General features: G+C 42.2%; 1 protein-coding gene across 1 annotated transcript; it reads right to left on the reverse strand.

Moving 5' to 3' along the window:
* Positions 1-18,143: 18,143 nt before the first annotated feature.
* Positions 18,144-19,463, reverse strand: LOC134415323 (uncharacterized transmembrane protein DDB_G0289901). The gene has a single exon (XM_063150554.1). The coding sequence runs from the start codon at positions 19,461-19,463 to the stop codon at positions 18,144-18,146; it is 1,320 nt and encodes a 439-aa protein (XP_063006624.1).
* Between the last annotated feature and the right edge of the window lie 286 nt (positions 19,464-19,749).

Below are 19,749 nucleotides of genomic sequence, written 5' to 3' on the forward strand. Positions count from 1 at the left end.
TGTGGGGAGGGACATCGCTTCTCTGGAGCTCTGTCAATGGTTCACAATGCTCGCTAATGAAGAAGAAACTGCTGAATGAGAAAAGTACCTGACAAGGATGAAATTCTCTGCCCTGTGGTGTGCAGAAGGTCATGTTGGCTGGTCATAATCTATCAAAACAGTAAATGTAATACACATTCTTTAGGCGTTTCAAGGATCAGTGGCAATGTGATTTCCAAAAATTTACAGTGGTACCTTGTGTGCTGAGAAATGATCACAACCCCTCATAATATTGAACTTGTCTTGAGGTGACTGAAATGGGTCAGTAAGTTAAATACTATATCCACAGAAGCTATGGGAAAAAGTTAAAAAAAAAAAGAGAATAATTGTTTCTGCTCTTAAAGGCAGCACTAGTATCCTATCTTTGTTCTTTGGATGGTCAGGAAGAGAGGAAAGCATCTTCTTGTTTTGGTTAAACCTTCTCAGAGTGTGTTCTAAGTTTAAAATCAGTGAGGTACTCACCAGTGTTGCTAATGGCATTGAAATACCCCTGTGTTGGATCCCCTCTATGGTCCTTTGCTGCTGCTAGTGGTGGCATTCACAGAAAAAAAGCTGCACCTAAAATAGATTTCCTATCAAAACTGCTTCCCTATCAGTTCAACAGCTCCAGTTAAGAATGTGATTTATTTTTAAACATTACACACAGGCCATTTGAACCTTTGCTATGGGTAGAACCATACCACTTTATACATGTTAATACCAATATAGCCTGTTTATCTCCCTTTCTGCACTGGAATCAACTACCCTGGTATAATCACTTTATATCAGTGTAGCTGGGCTTGAAAAGGGGAAGATGGGAGATGACTTGCAGTTTACTACTTTAAATTAACCTGAATATTTAAAGCAATACAAACTCTATGTTTAGACAGGGCTTCAGGCCTTGGAGAATTATGAATATGAGTCATTGACTGTCTTTTGCACAAATTGTTCCAAGAACAAACTCCAGTCCTTGCCCAAACCCCTAATTAATGAAAACCAGCTAACCCTGATTATCATGTAGGGCACAGTAAGTGTGTTGAAGGGATTCTGCTCAGATTTTAGCTGATGTGATTGAGCACCTGTAACCTTGTTTTCCCCTTGCCGAGCTCAAGCAAAGGTGTTTCATCATAATGGGAATTATTCCCAAGTCAATTTTCACAGGTTTTTGCTCTGTGTCCTTTCAATCCATATGATCACAGTTAGCTTTAACAATGAGGAAGAAAAGAGACTTTAGTTTACTGTAAGTACATTTTTTATCTTCTGATTCAGAACTGACTGAAAATGTTTTACCCTGCCTTTACAAAAATCAAGTGCTGTTCTACAGAGAACATGCAGGGAGATATTAGATTGGAGAGGCAGACGATTTAAAAGTTCTGCACATAACAGAATGCAATTAAAATGAAATAAAAATAATAACAACACAGCATTTAAATAACAATACATGTCCCAAAGCACTTCACAAGTAGGTCAATATCACGATAAGCATTTGATTGCTGCTTGCTTTGGTGGGAATTGTTTAAGAATGAAAAATATTTAGCCCACTTTCCCTGTCTTTGTGGCAGTCCCACAAAAGTGACAGTTTCTATAGAGCATCCTACTCCTGAACACCCAGGCAGAAAAAGCCTAGCCAATGCTGAATTGCATTTCCAGGTGCACAGAAATGTGTTTTTTCACTTTGGTTTAGATTAGCTTTTAGGGTATTTTTAATAATTTAAACACTGGAAAGCAAAATAAAATGCAGACTGGTTATCAGCATGCAGCTTATTTTTATCATTAAGTCATCTGAAGATCTAGATGCAGCATTCATGTGTCCTTGAAGCTGCAAGATGTGGGGATGGGAGGGGTGGGTATGTGCACTCTGCAGGACTGAAGCATTAATCTAAGAAATCATACAGGGAAAAGAAAGCCAGTTTTTCATACTGCCATCAGTATTCCTATCCTACCAAGAGCTTTCATTAGATGATATTTAACTTAGATAATTACCTTTCTAGCTGACATTATCCATAGGAAATCACAATTTCACTATGCCAAAAAGAAGCTAAATGGCTAACTCTATGGCACTTCATACCTTTCAACTGATTTTTCAACTGATAATTTAAGGCAAAATATTCTCCCCAGTCTCCATACAAGTGTGTGTTTCTGTGTGGATGAAATCCTTCTTTTGTTTTCATTTGATTCTCCTGGAAATGGATAAAATTATATCCTTGAACAAGCTGTTGAACAGCAAATCTTTTACTTTTATGCATCCCCTAGGTCTCAAATGGATTAAATTCATAGAACACATCTTCACCTTGGAGTAACGCACTATGAAGTATTTGTTTCACTCATATCCCTCTGAAAAGAAAATTCCCTAGCTGGGTGCAACTCCTCCTGCTCTGCTCAAGGACTGGAACACTTTTGGGGGGGGCAGGTGTTCCACTCTGACATGCAGATACTGTAATGAATGGCAGCGTGGGCACCACAGCCCTTCTCCTCTGCCAACCTCTTCCTCAGAGTTTGGGCTCCACTACCTCCATTTTGTCTATAACCTCAGGTTTTTTTTTCCAGTTCAGCCCTGTCTGTCCTCCCCTTCAGCACTTCAGCTCCAAGGTTCTCAAGCACAGAATATAATTCCTAGGTGTTGTGAGATCTCAGCACCTCAGGACTGATGTGCCGAGTCACCGAGACCACCCTTGGGGGGCTCGGAGGTCCTGGAATGTTGCCAGAAGTGTCTGGTGGCTGGACTTTGATCCTGCATGGGAGATGACACCTGTATGAGGATGGGAGGATTTCACTGGGATAAATGGTGAAGGGATAAGTTAATTAGAGTGTAAGACACAGGGTTTAAGATTTCTGTACAGGGGGGTCTAGAGAAGTAAGATGGAGGAATTGGGGTGTGTCCTGTCCTTCTTCTTCTCCTTCTTAGCCTCCATCTTCTGTGGTGGTGGTGGCACTTTGGGATTGGTCCTTACTAAAAGTGCACTGGTCAATAAGGGTAAAAGGTATTGGGGGAAATAGGTAAATATTGTATACGTAGTTTTGAGTATAAAGATAAGTGACCGCCCCGGGGGCTCTCAGTGTGCTCATGGCTGGCTTGCTGTGCAGACCTCTGTTGGGCCGAGATAAAATCTTGTAGATAAAAAACTAATAAACACTGAAGACCGAGAAAAAACCTGAAGACTCTTTTTGTCCTTTGGAGCGCGGGCTGCCCAAGGCCATCCTGAGCCTTTCCAGGTCATTAAAACAGCCGAGACAGCGACAGGTGTTCTCAGAACATAAACGAAAGCAAGCTTTGTCTTTAGGGAGACTGGCACCGGCACAGCGTGTAGCTGCTCTGTCCCTTGCAAGGTCTTTGAGGCAGGAATAAGAACTGTTACATACCCAATGTGGAACTCTTGTCCATCGCAGAACATCACAATTCTATAAAAATGTAAAAACAAGTTTTGTGCTTGTGTGTTCCTGTGGCTAAGCTTAGAACACACAGCCATTGGATTTCCAAATGTTGTTTCTTTTCTGCTCTAACATTTGTTATCCCAGAAGTATCATCCCATAACCTTCATAACTATATCCCATGTATAGACCAGACTAAGTGTGTCTCTCTTCTTTCCTGCTCGTTACTATGCTGCTTGGGTCTAGGGCATGCTTTAGTGCCACCAGCAAGGAATATTTGACTTTTCTTCAGGTTTGAGCAGAAGGTCTCCAAGGCAACTGCTGGTTTGATATGTAGGAAACATATGCGGGTTAGTTTGGTGTACATCTGATGTGCTTGTTACTAAAGCAGTGTTTATGCAACAACAACTGGAATAATCCAGGATTAAGAGCCCAAGGTGTAAACTTTCCTCCATTTGTCCTTTTCCCTTTACATCATCCATTGCCTATCTCAATTTTAAAAACATACTGTTCAAAAAACAATATAACCAGTATAAACAGTATAAAGTAGAAAATCTGATTTATACCTGCTTTTAGCCATAAAAATGCACAAGGAATTTTTAAAACCATAAAAGCCATTAAGATATGCCCCAAGAAACCTAAAACTGGATAAGCAGATATATTCAATGAAAGAACAGCATAACAGGCACTTAGCAGATTAAAACATGTATACCATTTACTTTCAATTGCATGCCTTGATGTGAAAAGAGTATTGAACCAGATGACATTTAGAGGCCCCTTCCAGTTCAAGTTTTCTATGATTCTATAATTGGGCTGAAAAACATGAAGTGGCAGGGCTTATTTTGGGATGAAATTCCAAGAAGAACAAAAATCATTGTTTTAATCTCCAGGGGTTTGTTTTACCTCCTTCAGTTTAACATGCTTAAAAGTAGTTTCCTTGCCCAAGCTGGTGTTCCGTAGGCCATTAGAAAGGAAGAAATATCTCCAGAACTACTTTTTGTCACCTTAGATACCTAACATGAACTGAAACAGGCACCTTTCTCTCCACTAGCAATACAGGAACTGCATGCAACGAATTTTCTCATGCTGTAGCCAAGAAAAAGGAATTTTACCTTATCAGAATTACCTTATTTGCATAAAAATATACCTTTCAGTGAGTTATATTTTCCTGGTGATAGTTTCTTACCTTCAATCTGACTGTATCTTCATCCAAAATTTGAAGGGAGCAAATCAAACATTTGAATTGAGTTGTAGTGGAAACATTCTAGCAAGACATGAAGCCAGCCAACTATCAAAAATGACAAACCATATTCTTCTGTGTTAACTTTTTTTACTGACAAAACTGGAGGGGAGAAAAAAAATGTAAAAAAACTTGTGAGTTACAAGCCCCAAAGCCTCTTTATGAAAATGGAAATGTTATTTTATATTACAATTCAATAACACTGCATTGTTGACAGATCTCTCCCTGTCAAGCACCTACTTGCATTTATTATGTATTACAAATGCTGATCAAACCATGCAAGATCATATTGGGACTTAGTGCACAAGATTACCATTAATAGCAGGGAATTAACAATGTGATAAGGCATTACAAAATTGCTGAAATCAACCTGTGACCTGAGTGCACTCTGGGTTCAATTAGAACATTAAATTCTTCATGCACTTAATAGCCACATGCTATTAATAACAACAAGAAATCACATCTGAAGAAACTGTTTGATAAAGAGGTTTATTTGGCAGTAGCATGTAGGGAAATCATCACTGAAGTCTTCTACATACACTTGCAGGGCACAGGATAGCTCTGAGCCAGAAAATAGCTTTCTATTCTATATTTGTAATATTAAATATTACAAAGTCTGGCCCAGCAACTACTTTCTCACTCCAGTAACTGTCATATCAAAAATGCACTCAAGGCCTTTAGTTTTACTATTTCAAACAACTGTCATTGTTTTTATTTTTCTCAAGCACAGAACCACAGAATCTCTAAGGTTGGAAAAGACCTTCTAGATCATCAAGCCCAACCTTTGACCTAACCCTGCCTTGCCAACTAAACCTATGCTAAGGAGTGCACTCACTGAATCATTGAGTAGCTTAGACTGGAAGGACCCATGGAGGTTCTCTAGCAGGGTCTGTTGGGGCAGCTGGCTCAGGACCATGTCCAGTCTCATCCTGAGTGATTCCAAGAACGGAAACACCACATCTCTGGACAACTTGATTTTGTGTTCAGAAGGATTACAATCAAATAAAACAATAAAATGCCAATCTCTGCTTCAAATAGAAATTCATCCATCACAACTTGAGTTTCAGTTTGAATCATGAAGTGTAAAAGACACTTGACATGACTTCCCTGAGGCTGAAACTCACTTTGCAACTCATTTATTCAGGGTAATCAGTCAATAGATTTGCAGAAACGATGCGTTGATTTCCCCACTTTTTAATTTAGTAATTTCTGTTAGCTGCCAAAATTAATTAAATAAGGCATAGCTCTGAGAGCTTACATACTAATCAGAAATAGCAGGTGCTTTCTCTCAGAAAGCTGCCAGGAGCCCAGTTTCTGGGCCCCCCCTGGTCTGGGAAGGTGACTCTGCAGCTTGGGCTCTCAGAGGAGACACATGTTGCTTGGGAAATACCGTGTTGTCTGAGAGGCTGGGCAGCACCATCAGAAGAGAGGGAGGAAGCCCTCACCAGATCGTGGGAGTTGCCCCAGGCCCTGAGGGGCACCTGGCAGGCCAAGGGGACCTTGCGCCAGCAGATCCCCACCTGCGCACGATGGAGCAGCACCAGCTGCAAACGCCTCCCTTCAGCCCACCCTGCAGGACACAAGGCTGTGCCTCTCCTCCAGGGCCACCAGGAACTCTGGGGATCCCCAAGCTTCTGTCAATTGGAAACAAACAGAGATTCATGAGTTTTGTGGATTATGATCCCATATTTATTTGGTTGGGGGCTTTTTCCAGCTGAAGCTGTTTAAATGAATTCATGCCAAATGATGATTAAGTAATTTCCAGCTAAAGTTTCAAATAATTCACTGTTTCCTAAAAAAAGCCAACAAAAAACCCAAACCAAAAACAATCAAACAAACAAAATCAAAAAACAAACAAAAAAAAACCCCTAAAGACCAAAGAAACCAACCCAAGACATACCAATTAAAAGTCTGGTTCTAGTCACAGTTTCTAGCACCAAATAGAGCTCACTGAGATTATTTTAATCTTTTCTACTTTCTTCCAAACACTTTGGATAAACTCTCTAAATTTTTAAGATATAAAAATACATTTATTCAGAATGCTGAAATATGCAACTCGCTTTAAAATTGCCTGCATTAGCAACAGTGTTTGGCCTCCACAAAATAATCATATCATCTGAAAACTTCTTGTTTTGGGGTTTTTTAGTTTGGCTTTTTTTCTTTTTTTTTCTGAATCTACAGACTTATCTGTGAAGTATATCATTTAATAATAATCATCAATAAGGAACCAGATCTGTAATTTAAGGACTGGCTTATGAGTGTCAAACTGGCAAGTTGTTGAGTTGATTCTTTTTGAATTATGTTAATATAATTAACACTTAGGGGTTACAACACTTAGGGGTCCATATATGTATTTTTTAAGGTGAATTGTCTCTTCCTGAAGTGAATCCTCTAAAAATAAAAGTAGTGGATGACTTCAGAGATTAAAAAAATAGTAATAGTTAAAACAGTGCAAAAGAAAGAAAAAATATTCAAGGCCAGCAATACTAGATACTTTAAAAATTACATGAGGCATCAAGGTAATACACGTAGCATTCTTCATCCCCTGATCATTTTTTTAACCATGTTTGATGTACAAATACCAGTTGTACACACTGATTTCCATGGAATTTGTCTCCAGTAATAGCCTTGCCTCACAAAATATGTATTTGGGAGGGAAAACATAAAGGCTGGCATTTCAGAAGTTCCTCTTCACAGCACAAACCTGGGAGCTCCCTTAGGCTCTTCACCTGCCTCACACAACAGACCACCAAATACTGTCCAAATTCTCTTCTTGTCCTCATCACCAAAGCAACAATGGGAGTCAGTTTTAGCCTCACAAATTCAATGGCAGACTTCCCACTGGTATCAGTGAAACCAAATTTTTCACTGAAATCTATTCCTTACAGACAAGTGTTCCATTTGTGTATCTATTCATAGTGGTGACAATGTTTCACAGTACTTTTGAGATGCAGGTAAATATTACTCAGGATTTTCAGAGCTTGTTAAAACTGTCCTGGGTCATGAGTCCACAGCAGAACCAGCAACAGATTTCCAAAAAACTGAATTCCATATTCTCTCATTAAAAGGAAATATGAACTCTTACATGTCAGCAATGTTGCCTTTGATTTATTAAGCCTTGCTGCCCACTCTTCTTTTTTTTTCTTTTTTTATTTTTCTCCTTTTTTCCCCTTTTTATTTTTCAACAAGGGCATTTTCCTCCCAGTTTCACAGAACTTTTCCTTACCAGGTACCACACTGAGGTAGGCTGGAATTGATGAGATTTAGGCTCCTCCTGAGAAGCCCCAATAATTTTTGAGACAAAAACACAAGTGTACATCACCACTGGAATTTAAAGGCATATGTTCATATACTTAGAAATTTGACCTATTTGGAAAGCCAGCTTCCCTGAGTGTGATGGGGTGAGTGTACCTATGTGTCAGAGTGAGAAGCACAGCAAAGGCATGAGAAGGAAAGATTCAGACAAAACTTGGACCAGGAGAAGCTATGACTGAAACAGAGAAGAGGAGAGAGATTCTTCTTCAGATGGCAGAAAGGACATCTTGTGCTGCTGCCAGGGAGACAGGATTCTGCACTCCTTGTGACCACTACCTTGTGAGAAAACACTAGGGCAGCAAAAAGGACCTGGGATCTCTGGTAATAAAGATTTAAAGCATAGAACTATCCTCAGAACCAAGACTGATGTTCCTCCCTCGTAAAATAAATTTTGAAATCACATTTAACACCAACCTTTTCAATTAAAGTGTTTGCAACATTCAAATATCTTATTTGTACAATCATGCTCCATTGCAAAACTTACTAAAAGTCAACTAGGTTTTGTTTAGTTTTTCAAAATGTCATCGCTGCTGCAATCATTATATCTTTAAAATATTAATTTTTAACCTCTAAGCCACCTGATAAATGCCCAAATAAAAGGGCCTTACTAAACATGAAGTATATCTTCATAAGGCTTAACTGATATTTATTCTGTTTCTACAACTAAATTCCAAAATTACATTTTTTCACATTTACCCACTGGAGTCTCAGTTCCTGCTTCACATCAGAAATAATTGTCATCTCTTTTGCTGTAGCTGGGGAAAACAAGAGGATTCTTTGTATATCTTTTTATTACATTGTCAATATAGTAATACAAGTTATATGAACAAACCTAAAGAGACAAAGAGCTATTTGTTATTATCCAGAGGTGAAAGCACAAATCTTAAGAGAAATCCAGTAGGGATCGCAGCTGAACAAAAGGTCTAAGCAAGGCAGGCTTCGACACCTGATTACATGCAAACCCAGCGGCGCAGCCGTGCAGGGATTCCCTTCTTGTGTTTGCAGACAAGGATTGAATGAGAAGTGGTGAGATAACAAGGAAGCGTGCAAGCTTAATGATATGCCTATTTTTTCTATCAGTTGCTAATCTGTAGCTCTGGTGATGATTACTATTTCATCTCCAGAGAGATGCTGTTCAGAAGCATCAAAATGACATACAGTTGAACGCCTCGTGTTTCTGTAAGTATAGGGCCAGATTGCCAGGGCTGTCAGCCCCAGAAGGGAGCAAGTCTCCCTGTTCCACGCCGCTCTTTTCCCCGCCCCGAGTGATGCCTTGCAGCCTGTGGCGGGAGGAGGCTGAGCCCAGCCCGCTCACCTGATGTGCCGGCAGCGGCGGGAGGAGCATCGAGCCCTGCGGGAAGGCAGCGATGCCTCTTCGGTGCAGAGGAACAGAGAACAGTGAAAACCTTGCCTTGTTAAGCCTTGCCTTATTTTCTACTTTGCTCTTGCGTTGAAACAGCGCGGAGATGCCACCCACAGGGATGCCAGGGCGCTTTCCGCTCTCACTCACCACGAGTCCCTTGGCGGAGCCGCTGATGTGAATTCACTCCCTGCTGTGCCCGAGAGCTGCTCGCTGCACAAACTGCAGCAGGTGAACGCACCCTTACTGGCGTGGCTGCCACTTCCAGAACTAGGCTCGGTACAGCCTTCTCTCAGCCTACCAAACATGCAGCTGGGTGTCCTAAACGAGTAGGATGCTTTTCAACCACGACTATGCTTGACTGGTGCTGGATCTAGCTAGTTTGCCTCCAAGTTCTGAATGTTTTCATGAGCAGCAATTGCATGTCTGGAGTTCAGAGCATACAGCCCAGTGTCTGCTAAAGTTGTCACATCAGGCTCTCCATGTGCAGAAGTTCAGATCTCTGACTCGGGTACCAATCACTGGAATTGCCAAAACTTCCAGAAAACATCTGATTTAGAGAAAAATTAGTGTCATTTCATTCTGGTGTGGAACAATTTGTATAAATAATCCAGTAAGGTCTGCAAATTTAAAATACCTTCTTTCAAGAAGAACATTGAAATTAACACAGATCTGTATATTTTGTGTGGGTTCCTGGTAGAGCCATGGATCCTTCCTGCTGACAAATAAATGTTTGTGCCAAAGATGCTTTGGAAATCAATTATGATGGCAGTTCCTTCTTTGTGAAAGTGCTCATAACTTGGGCATATTATTTTTCGTTTTCTTTTTTTGTCTAGGTGTCATTTCTTTGGGGTAGGAATTCTTCCCAGCTCTGAAGAGCAACACATCATTCAAGTGACATCACATACATATGTGCACTTTCATGCAAGATGCTCTAAATTCATTCTGGTACCTTTTCATTGCATGATTTAGGGGACAGAGATACTGCCAGAGTTGGTCCAAAAGATTTGCCCCTACTCATGAACACTTTGCACAATCACTGCACATGGAAGCAGAGTGTGCTGAAAGACTTTAGAGGTGATGATGAAACAGGCAATGCCTAATAGTATATACAGGAAAACTATTTGTTCTCTGCACTAATTAAAAGATTAATTATGAAATGATACAGGAATCACAACTAATTTTCCTGGGCTAAAGCTTGGTAAACTGCATGATGACCTCATGCCTCCCTTTGAGACTATTTTGTGGGATGCAGAGGTCTGTGTCACCACAACTGGGCAAACCAAAACTGCTTTAAAGCTCAGTGTTACATTTATGCTGTGTCGGGTGCCTAAAATCAGAATGGTGTGTGACTTTGGTGTGAATTGCACATGAAGCATGGATGCTATTTGTATGTTAACAACTGTGTGTTATTATTAAGGAAAGCCTTTTGCTTTCCTCATTTATTCCCCGTGCTTTGTCCAGATGCGAGCAGGTAAAGTGACCCAGTTCTCCTCTGACACATCACACGTGGCATTGCCCAAGCTCAGAGCGTGCAATCAGTTTTTCCCTGCTGCATGACAAACACAAACAGGCGGACACAGCCTCAGTCACGGCGCTGGTGCGGGAGCAGCCTGCTCCCCTCCTCCCGGCCGCCTGGCAGATGGCACAGCAGCAGCAGCAGCTCCGCAGCTCCCGGAGCAAAGGAACAAATGTTGGATTACCGCACGCTTTCTAGAGCTTTAATCCTCGAAGAAATTCTGGATCTTACCTGCCTTCTCCTTCCCTCCTGTCATTCACAGAGGCGGCAGAAGCCTCTGAAAACAAGATTATGCAGGCCCTTAGCGCAGCCTGAAGCCACGATGTCAGCAGGGATAACGACAGTGTGGTTAATAATGGCTGAAATACGTGTAAGGGAGCAACCCTTCAGAATGAGGATTTTTGAAGATAATTACAGGGGGTGGAAAATTGGGTTGAGAAAGATTTTAACAGCAAAAATATTTTAGTTTCTTAAAATGCTACCTTGAAAAACGTTACAGTGTGAGTTGGTCATATCTTATGTGAAAACTAAAAATGCAGAGGACTATTTGAAAGATAGATAGCTACATAGAAAAAGCATGTTAAAACCTAAGGATCATTTCCTCTCCTTCTTCTTCCCTATAGGTGACTGCCACTTTTGAAGCTATTGGATTGGTTGTGGGCAAAGAGCATTTTTAACAAACCCCAGATCCAGAATATAATTTCAGTGGACAGACATGGTAGAGCAGCACCTACAATCAAATCCACAGCTGAGACTTGTTTCATTTTGTTTGCAAGTCAAATTTTACATATGTTGACGCCAAACTGTCATGAGTAGTGTAATCACAGCATTATATTATCAATTGAATTTACATTATCAATGATACTACGAAATTATTATTAGAGATCTTGATCTCATTTGATCTGAAATAAATTCATAGTAGCTTAAAGGAGTTTGAGCCAAATATTCCAACACTGCATTTTAGCAGATGTACTTACGGTCATGACTCAACTTTAAACTAAAATGTTTTAACCAAGGACAGATTAAGTAAATAAATACAAAAGAAATAATTTGTTTGGAAGCTGGTAATATTTTGTTCAGTGAGATCCAAACAAGACCTAGTTGCATAACTATTTCTAACATTATTATTTATTATGCAAGTCCTAAAAAAGAAAAAGCGCTTCACTTTATTTGATTCACATTTTACATTTCTCTTACAAACTTCTTAATTGAAAGGGCAATGTTAAATTTTCTTTTCAGCTACAAATTACTTCAAATGATTATTGAGCTGTGGTTTAAATGAATTATTCAAAGTTTAATATTAAATGTCTCATCCTGATATTGAGAGATTGATTATTTTTTTTCTGAAGTGTACAAGTATTCTCCAAAAACATGCTGCTTTCAATCACTTGCTCTTACAGATTACTTTGTAGGTGCTGAACTTCAGCAGATGCATCCTTTCTTTTCCTGTCTTTTTACAGCTAGTGATAGAGACCTGAATACTAAGAAACTTCTAAAGCAGTCAAAAAGAATATGTTAAAGGTCCAGCCACACAGTCTGTATCTTGGTTTCACCCATCTACTCAGAGTCACATTTAACCAGTCTCTCTAAGAAAGTATTTTAACATATGAGAAGGCCTGAGAGTACTGCAGGCAGATGCCTGTCCCTGTTTCCCCAAATTGGAGGAGGCTGCTAACAGGAAAATTTCATTTCCTTTTCATTACGCAGCTGCCAGCTGGCTGAGCTGGCTGATACAGGGAGGATATGGGCAGGGGTGTCTCTGTGAGTTCTGAGGAAAGTGCTAACAGCATTTATACATTGTCAGAAGGCCACTGAAGTTCAAGAATGAGGGAGGGACACTTACACATTTGCTAATATAGGTGTTGTCATTGGTGTCAAAGACAATAGGCCAGGTCTGTAGTTAGGTCTTGTGTTATTTCATTTAAGTTTCTGATTTGAAAATATAGACATAACTATTACTAAACATAGATGAAGACTGGACAAATTTTTGTGGAAAGAATCCTCCCATTTGAAATAATAAACTCCTTGAACTTGCAGGATGCTTTAATTTTGATGTGTATTTTTCCCTCTTCTTAGAAGTTCCATGGCTTGTTGGCTTCTACAGTTGTGATATTCTGTGATGCAGCTTTGTGTTCATTATGGAGAAAGTGACTGCACACTTTATTTAAAAACTCTGCTCTCTGCTGCATTTGGCAATTTTTGGAAAGATAATTCGAGATGCTTTGCCTTAGTTTGCCTTGCTTCCCCCACAAATGTCTTCTGCAACTTCTGTGCCATTCAAATCACAGGTTTCCTCATGGTGTTGTCCATGGCTCCCTCCCTCTAAGAAGAATTTCCCTTGTGCAATAGTTTTTTTTGTTTTCTTAATGCATTTTTCAGCAGAAGGCTTCCCTATTTGAAACCATGGTTCAGGTATCTTCTCTGAGAGAAAAGAAAAAAGCAGTTGATAGAAACACAGATCTGGTGGGAATAGCTTAAATCATTGATCTGGATCCTTGCAAACATAGAAGCTATGCAATAAATGTTTAATACCAAAAGCACAGTTCACTCATGGTATCCACAGAACACTTCCCACCACTCCAGAAACAGAATAAAGGTTGTATAAAACTCCCAAGTTAGAAGCAATGTTCAAATACAGACCCACAACTTCTAGCCCCTGCTTTACCCCATTTTCTAAGTATCAGTCCTACGACAACCCTGGAAATCAGATGTTAGATAAAGTAGCCTTTATTTCACCTTTCAATGACAACGTTGTTCCCAAAGTTAAATCTCTGACTTTTCTTTGCATTGCTTGTCAAGGATACCTGAGAAAGGAATAATACAAAGTCATCTTAGTTTGGAACTCACTGAGAGGTCACAGGGAATTATGGACATATTGTTGGTGGCCTGATGCCAACGCTTGTCACATTTCTTTTCCTTGTTGAAGCTGAGATCATGCAGCATCCACAGGATGGTCACTTTCCTTAAAGGAACTATCTACCTTCTCTCCACAGGAGGAAAAAGAGCTCAGAATTTTTATCTTCCAAGAACTTCCTCAGATAAAAGGAGGAAAATATAATAAGGAAAGACAAGATTCAGACAGTTGTGAGAAAAAGACAAAAATGTTATACCTCAGTCATACCTCATAGCTGTTGGAGTGAGAAGCATACTGATAAAATTCAATTGTCTGTACATGACCACCAACCCAGGACTGCAGCTGGAAGAGCAGAGGAGCAAGAGGCCATGGGATGTCTGACCTCTTGCTTTCAATGATGCAGAAACACTTTTCAGGCTGCAAAGCGGAGAGACAAGAGTATTGTGATCATGGAAGAACAATGCAGTGACCAGGGAAGCCTCACACAGCAGCTGGAATCATTTGGTGTGACACACAAAGTCAGGGCTTTATTGAGAAGCTCTACCAGCCTTCCAGCTACCCTTACCCTTGAGCTACACTCAGGTCCTTACCTTCAGTATATTGTAAAATGTTACTGTGAGTATTCCTCCAAATCCAAGCAGCTTCTCAGAATGAGTTGTAGCCTCAGAAGCAACTTCCACCTTGACAAGGAATTCCAGCTGCTTGGATTTAATTGAGTTTGCAACTTCCATGCTTCCTTTTCCTGAAAACTTGACATTGTTGTCTGGGGAGGGGAGACTCCAAGAGAATTGAAATTTTCTTTGTTTGGGGTTTGGTTTTGGGGGTTTTTTTTTGTTTTCCTTTGAACGTGCTGAGAACTGCAATGCTGAGATCTCAGCAATTAAAGTTACCAATTTACAGTTACTTAAAGTTACCAATTTACAGTTACAGTAGTGGATGAATTATGAGGGTGTGTGTATCAAGAGAATAGCACCCAGTAGTGTAGAAAGGGATCTGCATTAAGTGTTGGGTAAACATTCTGCCCATGCAGGAGCAGGAAGGCAGTGTGCTCACTGCAAATGCATGGCTTTCAAAGTGGAACTGATCATTTTTCCTTTGCTTCACAGTACAAGCTCACCTAGGAGCTGCTGTTCAGTTCCTGACATGCTGTAAACCCATACAGTTTTTAGGCTGCTTCTTTGGGGCACAGTGGCTTCCAGCCACTGCAGCCACTGCAGCCATTTATTCTTGACTCCTAACTGCATTTGAAGGTAGTAGTTGTTTTAAGTGGGGTTTGGTGAAAAGCAGGTGTTTTTTGGGGGGTTTTTGGTTTTTTTTTTTTTTTTGTTCCTGGGAGTAGGGCAAGCCCTGGAAAGGTGGGATTCAGCATCGGGCAAGGGTAACACCATGGCCTTAATGTACCATACTAGCTAATAAATGAATCAATTGAAAATATAATGAAAATTAGGTTTAATCCTAAGTAAATAAAATACCTGGCTGCTTGAACTGTCCCCAGTATATTTTCACCTTTTTGTGTTTTTCTTTTAATTGCCTAGAACCCCTTACAATGTCCTAGAAACCATGAGTGTATCAAGGACACTAGCCAGGCATCCAGAGCAAAGATCAGATTAGTCCAACATCTCTTAAGAATAGTATAGAAATAATTGATTCTCCTTTGGGACTGGGGAATGGAAAAGAAGCCCTCTCAAGCTCTCTTTGATCTTGTTATCTTGTTTATTGTATTATCTTGTAGTCAGTTCAGATGTAGCACAAAAGAAAGCAGACTCTGTCACATATTACTTCTTTTGCTGCTCTCTCAACTTACACTCAGATAAAAGCAGCTAAGACTACAATTCTTTGATTTTACTCTAGAAGAGAGATTCTTTAGGGGCAACTAGGAATCAGAAATTCTTGTTGTTAAGTATTAGGTTGGGGTTCATAGTCCATATTTCACAATCATATTCTGCTGGTGGCCAAAATGACTGAGTGACTCACCTGTAAAGGTGAGAGCTTGTTCTCTCCTCTTTACAGCTGGGCTCAATATTTTGAAAAGGGAATTTTCCCTTTTCCCCGTCCAGTGTTTTTCTCCAAGTCAGCCCAACCCATAAGTAGAGGAGAGTCCTGAATTATGCTGTGTTCAAAAGGGAGTCTGAAGAAGAAGTCTACAGGGGGAGAGAAATATCTCAATTATGCAAATGAATAGAGATATCAGTGGATGTTGATGGATTTCTCTTACCTTAAAAACAAGAACTGCATGAGGAAGGGATAGAGCAAAACCTGCACAGAGACTTCTCTGTTTCTGGCAATATATGGAGGACTGAAGTGGGAGGGTCAGGTTAAGTGTTCTGGAAGGAAAGATAAAATTATTATCCTTATGGTTTTAGGGAGGTTTTACAGTACTTTTGTCACTGTTGTTCTCATTGCTGATACATTGCTCATGGAAGGGAACATGAGTGAGTTTTCAGCCTGTGCTCCTGGGGATGGATATTGCAATGGGAGAAGAGGGAAGTTCAAAAGGTGTCTGCATGTCTGTAGAGGAACTCAAGCCCCAAAACTGCTTGTTGCTGCCATGGTAACTACATTTAGAATTAAATCAAAATACGAGATAACATTTCCGCTGCTTTTGACCTATTTGCTTTTCCTATGGGATATCTCATCTCAGCAAGGTCAGACTTGCCTGTGAGCACCTCAGCCCAGATGCTTTTCTCTCTCTGCATCTTCTTGAGACCCTGTCCTCCAGCCCAGATATCTCCTCAGGTGATTTTCTCAACTGTCTGGAAGCATTTTCACCTATGTACTTTAATTTTACTGCAATGAAATCATCAGACTGTGACATGCCCCATCTTGGCATGGATAATTCTTGGCAATGCTTCCTCCAAGACTGTCCTTTCCTTTCAAACAGCCCAGGTTTGGAGTTTTAAAAAGCTGAAATGAGGAAAGGGGAGGATTTTGAGGCTTAAGATTTTTGCATTTGCTTTTCTGGATTGTAATGTGCAGGTACTTAGCTGAATCCAAAGACACCAAGAGTTCACTTTTGCTACGAGATGTTGAGTTACATCTTTGCCATCAGGCCTTCAAGTGTTTCTGCCTATGCTGAGTGCAGGAACTCAGCATAGCTAGTTGAGAGTCAGCTGGGAAGAGAGAAGCAGCGTAGCTGTCCAGAGGTCAGGGTGAGTATATATCTGCACAGTCTTTTTTTTTTTTTTTTTTAGCTTAAAAATTGGAACCTTAATGGGAAATGGGACGTCATCATTTGGTGCAACACAGGGATGTGATGCCCAGTGAGGAAGGAAGCAGAATTGCTCCTTACCACCAGCAGTAGCTGCGTGCCAGCAATAGCTGCACAATATCCCGGCAGCACTGACTGGTGCTGGCACAGACAGAGGCCACCAGGAGTGAAGGACACAGGGCAGGACAGACATTCCTGTCTCTGAGCCTCGCTGTGGAGAGCTCTAAAGCTGTTCTCAAACCTTCCTGCCCTTCCTGTGCTGTTCCCCAAATTTCAACACCAGCTGCAATTTATCTTCTTTTACACGCCACTTTGATCTAGCAATTGATTTTGCAGGCTACAGAAGACTAAGGCAACTGGTTTACAATTAAAATATCACTGAAAATCAGCATAATTACTGTCTGTGGGTTGGCTTCTCATCTCATTTGGACTTTATAACCTCAGTTTTTTACCTAGGAGGTTATTGTCTGATAAGGTTGGGGTTTTTTATTGTGGGGTTTTTTTTTGGTTTTTTTGGGGGGTTTTGTTTGTTTGTTTGTTTTTGTATTGATTTGTGTTGGGTTTTTTTCTTTCTTTTTCTCTTTTTTTCTTTTTTTTTTTTTTTTTTTTTTTAGTATTGTTTGAAATCTATATGTAGAGCTTGGTTTCCATTTCCAAGCTGGTGCAAGGAGTTATTTGTTCATAGCAGGTTATTTGTTCATAGCAGGGCAACACGGTTTCCTTAATCTAGGTATTTTCCTAATCAGTTTAACAATTTAACCAGATCAAATAAAGATAGTTAGCTTTTACCTTTATCAATTTTACTGCATGACATAAAAGTATCAGAAGAAAATTGTCTCTCAATTTACCTACCTTACACATTTAATGTTGTCAGAAACATGTTTAAAAGATACAATGAAAAAAACAATACTGACATTCAATAAAAGAGTTCTTCAAACTTGGAGTAACATAAATTTGTTGCATAGTTTTAAATAATGCAATTAGAATGACTCCTGAAAGTGCTGAAACTTCATTTTGATAACTTGATAATTTATTTTTTTAAAGCTGCCTGATACCTTTTATTGTAGAATCAGGGATTATTTTCTCCTAGCTATAAGTAAAAACTGAAGGGAAATTATCAGCAGAATTTTAAACTAGGCAATGTTATCAAAGAGCTCAAATGCTTGCAAGCTCAAATTCAAGCTGCATATAAAACAACAACAAAAAACTCCCCATGTGTTTGCAGTCCCATTACGCAGACATTAATGCACTGGTTTACTGTTATTTTAGGAAAGTAATATAAACACATGGGTGAAGATTCTGGAGGACAGAGTGATAGGTAAGAGGAACTTGTAGAGAGCGATGGAGCAGGGATGCTCGGGCAGAACCTTGACGTGTTGGTGTTCGGGGCGGCGCCGCTGCTCCATCTGCCCCGCCGCTGCTCCATCTCCATCTGCCCCGCCACTGCTCCATCTCCATCTGCCCCGCCACTGCTCCATCTCCGTCTGTCCCGCCACTGCTCCATCTGCCCCGCCGCTGCTCCATCTGCCCCGCCGCTGCTCCATCTCCGTCTGCCCCGCCGCTGCTCCATCTCCATCTGCCCCGCCGCTGCTCCATCTCCGTCTGCCCCGCCGCTGCTCCATCTCCATCTGCCCCGCCGCTGCTCCATCTCCGTCTGCCCCGCCGCTGCTCCATCTGCCCCGCCGCTGCTCCATCTGCCCCGCCGCTGCTCCATCTCCGTCTGCCCCGCCACTGCTCCATCTGCCCCGCCGCTGCTCCATCTGCCCCGCCGCTGCTCCATCTCCGTCTGCCCCGCCGCTGCTCCATCTCCATCTGCCCCGCCGCTGCTCCATCTCCATCTGCCCCGCCGCTGCTCCATCTCCGTCTGCCCCGCCGCTGCTCCATCTCCATCTGCCCCGCCGCTGCTCCATCTGCCCCGCCACTGCTCCATCTCCATCTGCCCCGCCGCTGCTCCATCTGCCCCGCTGCTGCTCCATCTGCCCCGCCGCTGCTCCATCTCCGTCTGCCCCACCACTGCTCCATCTGCCCCGCCACTGCTCCATCTCCATCTGCCCCGCCACTGCTCCATCTCCATCTGTCCCGCCACTGCTCCCTCTGCCCCGCCGCTGCTCCATCTCCATCTGCCCCGCCGCTGCTCCATCTGCCCCGCCGCTGCTCCATCTCCATCTGCCCCGCCACTGCTCCATCTCCATCTGTCCCGCCACTGCTCCCTCTGCCCCGCCGCTGCTCCATCTCCGTCTGCCCCACCACTGCTCCATCTGCCCCGCCACTGCTCCATCTCCATCTGTCCCGCCACTGCTCCCTCTGCCCCGCCACTGCTCCATCTCCATCTGCCCCGCCGCTGCTCCATCTCCGTCTGCCCCGCCGCTGCTCCATCTGCCCTGCCACTGCTCCATCTCCATCTGCCCCGCCGCTGCTCCATCTGCCCCGCTGCTGCTCCATCTGCCCCGCCGCTGCTCCATCTCCGTCTGCCCCACCACTGCTCCATCTGCCCTGCCACTGCTCCATCTGCCCTTCCACTGCTCCATCTCCATCTGCCCCGCCGCTGCTCCATCTCCCTCTGCCCCGCCACTGCTCCATCTCCCTCTGCCCCGCTGCTGCTCCATCTGCCCCGCCGCTGCTTCATCCGCCCCGCCGCTGCTCCACCGTCCCCGCCGCTCTCCGCGGAGCTGCCGGCCCGGCCCGCAGCGGGTGTCGGTGCTGCGGCTGTGGATCTGCGAGCACACCGCCTTTCCTGGGTTGGGAGGAAGAAGGGCAGTCCCTGACTCGCAAGCTTTTCTGCTTTTCCCATCTGTGGGCTGCCCTGCCCGTGCTTTGGCCTATTTCCCACCCGGAGCTGCCGCCTGCCCGGCTGGGTCTGCGGCAT

Source organism: Melospiza melodia, chromosome 3, assembly GCF_035770615.1.
Source record: "Melospiza melodia melodia isolate bMelMel2 chromosome 3, bMelMel2.pri, whole genome shotgun sequence".
Classification (NCBI taxonomy): domain Eukaryota; kingdom Metazoa; phylum Chordata; class Aves; order Passeriformes; family Passerellidae; genus Melospiza; species Melospiza melodia.